The sequence below is a fragment of the Harpia harpyja genome, chromosome 6 (assembly GCF_026419915.1).
Source record: "Harpia harpyja isolate bHarHar1 chromosome 6, bHarHar1 primary haplotype, whole genome shotgun sequence".
Taxonomy (NCBI): Eukaryota; Metazoa; Chordata; class Aves; order Accipitriformes; family Accipitridae; genus Harpia; species Harpia harpyja.
This window is the reverse complement of record NC_068945.1, coordinates 26,941,141-26,951,858: the sequence shown is the minus strand read 5'-3', so window position 1 is coordinate 26,951,858 and position 10,718 is coordinate 26,941,141. Positions and strand designations below refer to the sequence as shown.

At 53.5% G+C, this 10,718-nt stretch overlaps 1 protein-coding gene across 1 annotated transcript; it reads left to right on the top strand.

The window, feature by feature from the left end:
• Positions 1 to 631: 631 nt before the first annotated feature.
• Positions 632 to 8,746, top strand: TXN2 (thioredoxin 2). Its single transcript, XM_052790252.1, has 4 exons — positions 632 to 692; positions 1,317 to 1,525; positions 3,165 to 3,288; positions 8,038 to 8,746. Exons 2-4 carry the CDS (start codon positions 1,317 to 1,319, stop codon positions 8,152 to 8,154), a joined length of 450 nt encoding a protein of 149 aa, XP_052646212.1. The 5' UTR covers positions 632 to 692; the 3' UTR covers positions 8,155 to 8,746.
• Positions 8,747 to 10,718: the final 1,972 nt, after the last annotated feature.

Below are 10,718 nucleotides of genomic sequence, written 5' to 3'. Positions count from 1 at the left end.
GGCTGCATACGTGCTGCCTTAAGTTGCGATTTCTCGTAAAAAAGTGAAGATTTAAAAAAAAAAAAGCAAATGGCACCTGCCAACTCTGTCGGCAGCTCCCAGGGAGCAGGAGCTGAGCCCTCAGCCTCGCTCCCGCCGGGCCCGATGCCGTCGGAGCCGGCGGTGGGGAGGGAGCGATAATCCCCGTCCGGTTTGTAGTCGCCCCCGCCGGGAGCTGGGGTTGCAGCTTGCTCCCGGTGCTTCTTCGCTCCGTCGTGCGGACCGGCTGGCCACGGGGCCGGGTTGGCAGGGCTGTGTCTTCCCAGGAAAGCTGACAGAAGCGCGCTCGGTTCCCAGCCGAAGGGAGCCGCTGGCCGCGGGCGACCGGGATCGGCACCACGTGCGGGAGGCGCGCCACGCCAGGCCCCGCCCCTAGCCGCGCTCGCGGCGCCCATTGGAGGGCGCCGCCGCCAATCAACACCCAGGGCTCGCCCCGCCTAGAAACAACCTGCCGATCCCCCGAGAGGGCGGTGGGAAAGGGATTTGAAGGACGGCAACGCGCCACCATTCAGATCGGCGTTTGGTAGGCGGCGGCCAATCGGTTAGTTCCGTTATTCTCAGCCTTCCTGCGGTGGAGGCCAATCAGCGCGTGGGTGGGCGGGGACACTAAGCGGAAGTCGTGTTGGGCGGGGGTCACCTCCGGGCCCGGGAAGGTGTGGGATGGCGGCTGGGCCTCTGGATTTCGGGGGGGTCCCTGATCCGTCCCGTGGCGCCGGGGGAAGGGGACTATCCCGGCTAGGGTGTCCTGCCCTCAGGCTGGAGCGGGGAGTCGGGCTCCCGTGGCTGCGGAGGCGGTTCCTGCCCTCTGGAGAAGCAGCGGGGCCCCCGCGGCCTGGGGAGGGGGGGGGTTGTCCTTCCCCACCGGGCTGAGGCGGGGAAACCAGTGGCTGGGGGGTCCTGTCCCACTGATGGGAGCTGCTGGGACCCTCTGGGTGAAGGAGCCGTGCCCCATGGTGTCAGGGGAACGGGGATCCCGTGGCTGGGGCGGGGGGGCCTTGCCCCATAGAAATGGGGAGGAAGATGGGGGGCTCCATGGCGGGTGGGACGCTACGGCCATGGGGCTGGAGCTGCAGTGGGGTGGCAAGGGCTGGGCGTAGGGGCAGCAAGCGCTCCCGTGTGATGCCCCTTATGTTTCTATCTAGGGCATCTCCTGGCTTGGGGGCTGCCCCACCGAGGGGACTCTGCTACAGTGGGACCAGCTGTGGGGTCCCCACATACCTTCTTCTCACCCTCCAGAGTATGTGTACCCACCCCAATACCTTCTTCTCTCCCCACAGATGGCCCAGAGGCTGGTGCTCCGGCGGCTGCTGTCCCTCACCCCCAGGACGCTGTCCCCACAGGGTCCCCTGGCACCATGTGCCCCCCACGGCAGGGCCTTCGGCACCTCAGCAGGCTGCAGGAACACCTTCAACGTGCAGGACGGCAGCGACTTCCAGGACCGGGTGGTGAACAACCCCAAACCCGTTGTGGTGGACTTCCACGCACAGTAAGTTCCCCCCTGTGGCTCTTGCACCCCTCTCTGCCGTCCCACGTGCAGGTGTGTCCCTTTCCTCACACGGTGGCACTCTGGGCACACCGGGGAGGTGAGTATGCCCCAGGGTTTCCCAAGCTGCGGAGCTGCCGACCGCCCTGCCGAGCGTCTGGTGTTAAAAGGTGCTTCTGCCCCTATGGCACAATCCATAGAGGTTTCACTCGTCGGGTTGCACCGCTGTAGGTGTAGCTACACCCTGTAGGAGAATAAAACACAAGTGCCAGGAAGGCATTCCCCAGGGCAGCGTAGCTGCACCTCCCAAGTGCTTGGGTGTCACCCTGGCCCTGGCGTTGCATCATCCTGCAAAAGACACCTCAAGAAAAAGCTCTGATATCTCCCTTTTTTAGCTTTGTGGATTAAATGTCCTCTTAAAAACGCTAAATGATGTTAACAGCTGTGGAAGAATGCTGCGCTTGGTAGGCCCCTGCACTGTCCTGTTGTGTCTTTCCGGTTTTCTTACGCTGCGTGCTCTCGAGGCAGGGCTCTTCACGGCAAATGCCTTTATGTATTAATAACAGCCATGTGATACCAATGGCAGCAGTTGCTATCGATAAAAACGTTGTCATCCTCTCACCAGTAAAAATATTCCTAGATGTTATCTGCTGGATTAACAATGCTGATTATCTTTGTTTTCTCACGTATTTTCATAGTCCCACAGTGCCGTCACATGAGCCTGTTGTGGCTGATTCTGGGCAAACAGAGTATGAAACAGCCCAAAAACTTCTGCTTTAAATAGACCAAACTGGCAAACCAAAGTGAACGTTCATGGGGATCATCCAGGGAGGAGAGGACAAATAATTGAAAGCCTGAAACCTGATGCAGAGGGAGGCTGAGGAGGAACAAAGTTTACCAGAGCTTCAATTTTAAAAGAAAAGGGCACTTAGAGCTTTAACTCTTGTTTTTCTTGAACTGAGTAAGTTCATGCCATCCTAACTGGTGCAGTTAGAGGATGCAGGGGGTGTTTTCTGTATGCGGGGCCTCGCAAAGTCTGCTCTTGCTGCACCTGGCTTTGGAATAGGTGCTCTGTCTTTGAACAGATGGGATGCCTCTGCAAGTTTTGGAGCTAAAGGGGAATTTCTGTAAACGCTGTTATGAGTGCAGAGGGGAAGTCTATGATCTGATGATTGACGTAAAGCGATTTGAGTGTGGGCTGTGGCCCCTGCACCCGGCAGCAACACTTGCTCTAGGGCAGCTTTATGGTCAGCAGGGTCACAGCTCTGCACGTACGCACCAGCGAGGACGCAAAGCCGGGTAGGGATGAACAGCCAAGACGAGGGGGCAGGAGGACCACCAAGGCTGGCAGAGCAGACTGCGGTGTGATCGAAATGACACCAAAAGCACCACGAATGCTGAATGGTGACCTCTTCTTCCACTCACGCCCTCCCCACCACACACGTGTACACAGAGAAAAAGCCCTTTGACAGCTCCTTTGTGAGAGAAACGTTTTTCTAAGCCGTGGTTTGGGAATGGCGTTTCCAGGCTGGCTCTTGAATGGAATGACGGTGGCGGTAAAGGCACTGGCGTACCAGCAAGCCTTCCATGGCTGCTGCTGCGCTTGCCTCCTCTAATGTCCCCTCTCCTCTTTCTCCATCAGGTGGTGTGGCCCCTGCAAGATCCTTGGCCCCAGGTTAGAGAAGATGGTGGCCAAGCAGGAGGGGAAGGTGCTGATGGCCAAAGTGGACATTGACGATCACACAGACCTTGCTATTGAGTATGAGGTAGGAGCCAAAAGAGTGCGGACTTTCTTTTGCTGGTGATGCAAAGAAGGTCCCTCCCTGGGGAGAGGTGTGCCTGCAGGGCAGCGACATTGGTGGGGAGGGGAAGCCCGGTGCCTACAGGTTCCTGATCCCTCAGGTCACTTGTTAGTAGGTGGATTTCGCTGCTTGGCTCTCCTCCAGCTCTGCTGCTCAGCAGATGTTCAGCATCCCCACTTCTAATTCTGCAGAAAGGTGTCCTCTAAGCCTTGCAGGTGTCTGTCAAAGTAAACGCTTGTCTGGCTTCGAGGAGCCTGCGGTTTTACTGTGTGCATGGGCTGCCCGGGTGCAGGGCAGGAACGTGAAGTAACAAGCCCCAGTCTGCTCTGCTCCTGAACATGGTTTTTCATGCAGCCAGCCTGTTGTTTCTTACCCTTCCTTGTTCAGGATTTCTTGATGGGTGATAATGTCCTGTCCTTCAGTCACAGCATAAGCAGACACTGTGGGTTTTGTTTGGACAGGTAGAAGCCAGGTCAGAGAACACACATAAGCAACAGGAGCACGCGTCCTGCTCTTGACAAGTGCAGACCTTGGTGCTTACGCTAGTGTTTTTACACGCCTGTTGGGTGTGTTCCCTGTGCTGCCTTGCTCCCAGGAAGGAGCAGAGTGACTGGAGAAGGCCACAGATTTGGTTTACGTGATTGATTTATTTTTACCCCGTGTCAGTGATTGGGTAGTTTAAGAAATGCAAAAACTCCTCCGACTGTGCTTGCCTCTGTTGTCTCACCTTGTAAACAACAACTCAGTCTACGAAGTCGGGGCATCCTGCTGCTGTGTTTTACAGGGAAGAGAGTGCTTAATTTTCACTTGCATATCATGCAGATGGATCTGCTCCCCTCTGCAGATGAAGTCCTGCTCCCAGGGCACAGGCTAGCACAGGAAGCTCCTCAAGTTGCCCAGCAAAGTGTGAACCATCTCCTGAGCGAGCTGTCATTTTGTTGAGCTTGGAGGAGATGCTCTGTGCCGTTCCCACACCCTGCCGAGCCGGAAGGAGAAGGAAGCAAAAACAGCTTGTTCCCTCCCACTCTTTCCCAAAGAGACCTTTCTGCCTGTGCTGTGGTGGCGTGTCTACCCAGCTGGCGCCCACAAATGGGACTTGCAGTTTCCACAAGCTGAGCATGAGAGCCTCCGGTGCTCTCCTCGGTGGTGGCGTGCTGGCAGATACACCCCAGGTCAAGGAAGATGGCTGCTGGCTCCTGAGCAGGGCTGTGTGTTGCAAGCCCGAAGGCTGCGTAGCTCGAGGGCGCTGGTGAGAAGAAGTTAAAGAGGGTGAGGTTGTTTCAGTGGTGGTCAGAAAGTGCGTAAATCCTAATAGATGCAGGCAAGGCTCTGGTAGCAGCCACCCAAGGAGTCAAGGAGAGGAGAATAGAGATTATTAGCTTAGCTCTTATATTGTTCCAAGCATTCCAGTAGATCAAATTAGCCGGGATTACAAGAGGATAATCTCAGAAGGTTGGAAAATGGCAAACAAGAGTGTGTGCATGTGAAGAAAGGTCTTTAAAAAGAGGCTGAATGTTCCTGAGTTGTGCGGGTTTGACATGCCGCGTGTGCTCTCCCAGTAGATGATGAGTGGGCAGCTGCACAGCCGGCTGCATACACGCATTTGTCTGCAGGGTCTGCCTGTCCTGCAGCCCTGGTGGCATAGGTGCAGGCAGGGTTGAGGCTGCAGGCAAGGGCCAGCTTCTAGCAATTCATTTTGGAGCCTTTTATACAAACATGTTGAAGTTTTTGTTTTGCAGGAGGGCCTGGGGATCGTCGCTGTGTCCTCCACTCTGAGTGATCCGTGTATCTGGTCTTGACTGTTATCCCCGTGGCTAAAACCCCATCTGTAGGCAGTGTCTGTGAGTAAGATAGCTGCAAATGGGTAGGGGTAAAGAAGAAATTTTTGCTTTGATCTTCATAGTTTGGGGCATCCTTTTCAAGGCAGAAGTTTGGTTCATTTGCTGAGTGTGTGCTTGGTTTTGCTTCGTCTTATGGGAAATTGCCATGTAAGGAGATGTGAGCATAAGGGCTGATGGGAAGACACCAAGTCAAGATCAAAGAGGGACCAAAGGTAGTGTTTAGGAGAGATCAGGAAAACCAAAGGTGGTATTTGGGAGGGATCAGGGAAGATTTATTTGTTTTAAAGCCATTCCATTGGGGATCAGATGTCTGCAGGCTCAGAAAGTTTTTGTTTGGGGGGTTTTCAGCATCCGTGCCACCCCTAGAACTCCACTAGCTGCCAGGAAGTCTCCTTCCATCCATGTTTATTCCTCTGCCCACGCAGCCCCTGGCTTGCTGCCCAATTGCACAACATTCTCTTCAGCAGCCTCCTTGGCGGGGGGGAGGCAAGGCGAGGGGGAGAGAAGCCCTGGAAGAGCCGAGGAATGCCGGCACATTCCTTCACATGCGCTGCAGTCTGCCCTTGGCTCCCAGCCGTCCCAGCTTAGCACGAAGCGGGGACGCGTTTCCTGGGACTAGAAACATCCCCGGCGCCCTTCCCCGTCCAGTTATGCCCAGCACAAAAGTTCTTTCTCTAGGGATTCCTCCTTTTATCTAACACCTTTCATCTCTGGTTGTGGCCTTTCTCCGCTGCTCCAGCCTGCTCCTGACCTCTTGCCCTGAGAGCAGAACGGGAGAAGGAATACTTTTGTTTAATCTGCTGTCTCTTAAAATTCTTTAGATTCATCTCTTGCCTTGGCCTGTTGCCTGCACGCGTGGCCACTGGGAAAGGGCAGCCCCTTCTCTGGCTGCTGCGGGTGGGCAGCTCCGGAGAGCTGCTGGATACAGGGATGGCCGTTCATCAGCGGAGCTCGGTCCTGTGTTACGCCTCATTCTGGAGCCTGGGTGAAATCCTTCCCCCTGCTTATTGTGTGGCATCTGAGCTTGTATGGAAGCCCCAGTTTCAGATGGCAGAGAATTCCCTCAATACGGGTGCTGCCAGGAGTAGCCTGGATGGTCACGTTTATTTATTTATCTCTGTGGTCGGTACTGATCAAAAGCAGCCTGACTTTTTCTCTAGAAATGCTCTTGAGGGAGGAGGAGGGTTTATTTCGGTTCAGTGCAGATGGGACCCAAAAAAAAGAAGGGGAAAAAAAAAAAAAGGCCCCAACTTTGCATTCTAGAAATTCCCATGACATTTTCTTCTCAAGCAGCAAAACAAAGTATGTGCTCTGTAACTCGGTGTTAGCCGCTTCTCTGTAGCGCTTCGAAGAGTCGCCTGTTCCTCACCCAGGCCATAATGGCCTGATGCTTGCTGTTGCTGGTTGGGCGTGCTGGTTTTTTGGTTGGAGCTGGGGCAACTCTGCTCGTTATTAACCCACTTTGCAAACCAGAGAGGAGGCTCAGTGGAGCTTTGCCCTTCTCAGGGAGGGAGAGACCAGTTGAATGCAGTGCTGGTACTGTCCTTTCTCACCCTTAAAATCACAAGGGAGCACGTTGGCGGCACCATCACCAGCGCTGGGGCCCTGAGCCTTCTGGATCCGCTCCCACCAGTCACTAGGAGGAGCTGAAGATCGTGCGTTGCAGCAGCCCCGGCGCTCCCACCCCTTCAGATGAGACTGCACAAGCCCTGGAGAACAGGCTGCTGGGAGCCACGCTGGACTTGCCAGCCGGGACCCAGTGGGAAGGGAAGCACAAAATGTCTCTTTCATCTCAGGCTTCCGATGGGAGAAAAGCTAGCCCTCTGGAGGGTTTCCCGAGGAAGGATTTGCAGATCCTTGCTGGCAGCGGGGCTGGCAGCACATGTGGGAAGGCCCAGCAGGCTAGCGGGGAGGCAGCAGGTGACATAAGGACAGGATGTGTTTTGAGGGGGAGGCTTTGCAGAGATAAGGGCACCGAAGCTGTGGGGTCAGAAACACAACCAGATCTCTCTGCCGACGCAGCTCTCCAAGCTCTGGTTGCTCCTTCCCTCAGTTGTGTCCCAGGGGTCTCTTCTGTCACCAGCCAGCCATCAAGTCCCTGGGGAGCGTTGTCATCTCCACCGCTGTTCTCTTGGATAATTCCCAGAAAACTTTGTTCTGGGTTAAAAAAGCAGCGCCCAGCACAGCTGCCTGCTGTCTCTGGTCAGAGGGACTTTTTCACTTCTCACCTAATCATCAGGGATCTGCAGTGGACAGCCACTGGTGTGTGACCAGCTAAACCACTGAAAACAGGAGCAGAAAAGGAAAGATGGGTTGGAGGGGGTTGTCATTACCATGATAAGATGGAGCAGGAAATCTGCCTGTGCAGTGATGCAGGGGGTGAACCTCCTCCAGTTCCAGTCCTGTCTGGAGAAGAACATGGTCCAGTCTGATACCACCCTGGCCGTAAAAAGTCCAAAGGTTGTCATGTCTGAGAGGTGTCCTGGTAAAAGACTGAGTTTGTTTGCTTATGATAGGACAAAAGGGAAGGAGAAGAGGAGTTTGTACTGGAGAGGGGAGAAAAGCTTTGCCTTGTTTTTATATTAGCTTTGGTTTTGTCTTTAAAATTTTGGGTCTGTCTTAAACTCAAAAAGCTCAGCCTTGACTTAAGCAGTGTGACATAAGTCAGTGCAGAGATGAGGCCACAGGGAGAGGAGGAACACGGAGCTCAGCTGGCCTGCGTTTTGCGAGCGGACATGTTACCCTTGAGCAGCGTATGCTCAGCTCCCTTGTAGCCACTTCTTCTTCTGTAGAGCTTCATTTGGGGCCCGGGTGCAGCTGGGCTCCCTGCAGCCTCTGCTCACCTGTGTCTCCCTATTTCTCTTGCTCCCAGGTGTCAGCAGTGCCAACCGTGCTGGCTATGAAGAACGGAGATGTCGTGGATAAGTTTGTGGGGATAAAGGACGAGGATCAGCTGGAGGCATTCCTCAAGAAACTCATTGGAGCCTGAAGTAAAAGGGTGGCTGTACCCCTGCCTCTGGACACGTCCATGTTGTGCATTCCTTGCCTGGGAGAGCTGAGGGGCACGTGAACTGTCTGCCTTGTACAACCTGGGGTTTTCTTCTGGTTTGGGGTTTTTAGGAGATGGACAGTGTTGTAACCCTTCCCTCCCACTCCCCCTTCTCTTCAGCAGCAGTAGTTGTAAAGGGCGCAGAGGAGCGGAGCTGCTTATTCTCAAAATGGGGAATGAGGCTGGAATTAGGAGCCTGTGTTTATCAGCAAAGAGCTGACGTGCGGTGCTGCTGCTGAGTTAAGAGGAGGAATGTTTTTCTCTTTGCCTAGCATCTGATAGCCCAGAGCAGAGGGCAGCTGCTCCCTGCAAGATGTGGGTACGTACCTGCCCTGGGTGGGTTTGTTTAAAGCTGAGAATGCCTCTGCCTTGTCTGTGAAACCTGTCTCTTTGTCCCTCTGTCCTTGTGTCGCTGGGACAGGTACAACTCCTCCACCAATCCATGGGCTCCTGTCATAATTTTATAAGAGAAAATAGAAGTAGTTTATGGATCTCCTTTTGTAGGTCTGTAATAAAGAGAACTTTATTGGTCGCTGCTGTCTGGCTGGAGAATAAAACTTGATTCTCAGAAATCACAGGAAAGTCCCTTGTCTGTCCAGAGAGGTGAGAGGGAGTATCAGCAGCACAGTGGCTGGTTTCTAATGATGAGTTGGGAGAGTGCAGGTTGTCACTTCATCCTTAATAAAAGGTAATGTGCCAAAAAACAAACAAGTGGATAACTTTCACAGGGCTTTCAGTGCTGCTTCTAGGACCCCCTCTGGGTGCTGTGGGATGCCGGAGGAAGGACGTGGCTCATTGCACACAAGGAGCCTGAGCTGTGCTCGCTCCCCCCGTGCTTTTCTCACTCCTTTCCTGCCCGAGGAGCCTGAGAGCCTCCTTCTCCCTTGTGTGAATGATTAAATCTGCTCACGCAGGTGAGCCCTGCCAACAGGCGGTCTTTTGACTTCAATTGCCCTGACCTTTAGACTAATGGAGGCAGTTGTGTGCTCAGTATCACGAGCAGCCTTCAGCTCTTCCCTTCTCTTCCTCCTCCTCCCCATATACACCTGTTTCCAGTCAGCCTGGCTTCTAAGTGCTCCCAGCCTCCTCATGCGCTTGTAGGCAGAGTACAGCACCAGGGCTGATGCCTACTGTAATGCTTAATTCCACTTTGCTTATCTAAGCTGCATGAGAACATTGTAAGTGCTTAATAACCATGTACAAGCTGCTTTTCTTTTTTTCATTCCCAGCTTCTGTTTCCTTCAATCACTCTTAACCCTGCTTTGGCTCTGCTCCATTTCACCTCCCTGGCATAGGTTGCTATGAGCGGCGAGGCAATTTTTTTTCCTGCACCTTTGCAATAACAATTTATGACCTTTGAAAGAGCAGGGGAGTGGCGATCCAAGTCCTGCGTGTCCTTCCGCAACCGCAGTGCCGCAGGCATCGCTGCTCCCACCTATTTCCATCGCCCCTGGGGCCTGGGCAGCAGCACAAGGTGGTGCTGGTTCCCTGAGATGGGTACCTCCCCATCCAGGCTGGGCTGATCTCACCCCCGGTGTGCTGCTAGAGGTGATGTCACTTGGATGTAATACAGTAAAGAACTGTTGGTCGGTTATGATCAGTAAAACCCAGCATTTTATTTTATTTGGGAGACCGCAGAAGCTATGCTGCTCATGTCCTGCTCGTGTTTCAGGCTGGGCAATTTGCCCTGCAGTTTCGGTGTTCCTGCTCTGTAAACACTTCTAGTAAAGACTCCCCATTTTCCTGCATGAGCAGGAAAAGTAGGGGAACAGCGTCACATACCCGACAATAGTCAATTTTCATGCTTCACCATCCTACAGAACAGGAAAAAACACAGTGACTTTGCATTGTGTAATGAAGAGGCAGTATAAATTAGCTATTTTATCACTTCCTTCTAAGGAAAAGTGGAGCTAAGGTACCATTCAGCTATTAAAGTGCCAGCACGCTTTAGGGTGCATTATGTGAAAGCCACAACTGTTTCTTTGAGATAAATGCTTAAGACCCACCTACGTGGTGCCCTGTGGAAATCCTTCAGAAACAGCGTAACTGGTGGAGAGGAGGGGTTTGCGGGCAGCTTGAGATTCCTCGAGCGTTTTGCCCGGTTTTCACCACAGGACAGGGCTCAAAGCACAAGGATGTTTTCTGTGGCAGGATCTTAATTCAGCTCCCTGTTTGCTGACTGCTGGGGGAGGCTTCAGGGATTCTCACAGCAGCTGTTAGTAACAGAGGAGGTGCAAGTGGGAAGCACTACCAGCCCTGTATTTACTTAGCGGTTAAAAGAGGGGTTGCACGGCAATTTTCATGCCACCTGAATGTGACGTTGGTCTTTCCTGAGAGAAGAGAGCTGAAGCAATAGGTAATTCCTCAGCAGTAGCTGCTTTCTCGACGTCAGCTGGGAAAATGTTTCCTCTCTGCTCACTCCAGCAAGGATGCAGTTGGTTTTCCCTTTTGGCGTTAAGCACATCGAATGCTCCTCTGATCTGTTAAGCATTTGCTCTCTCCTT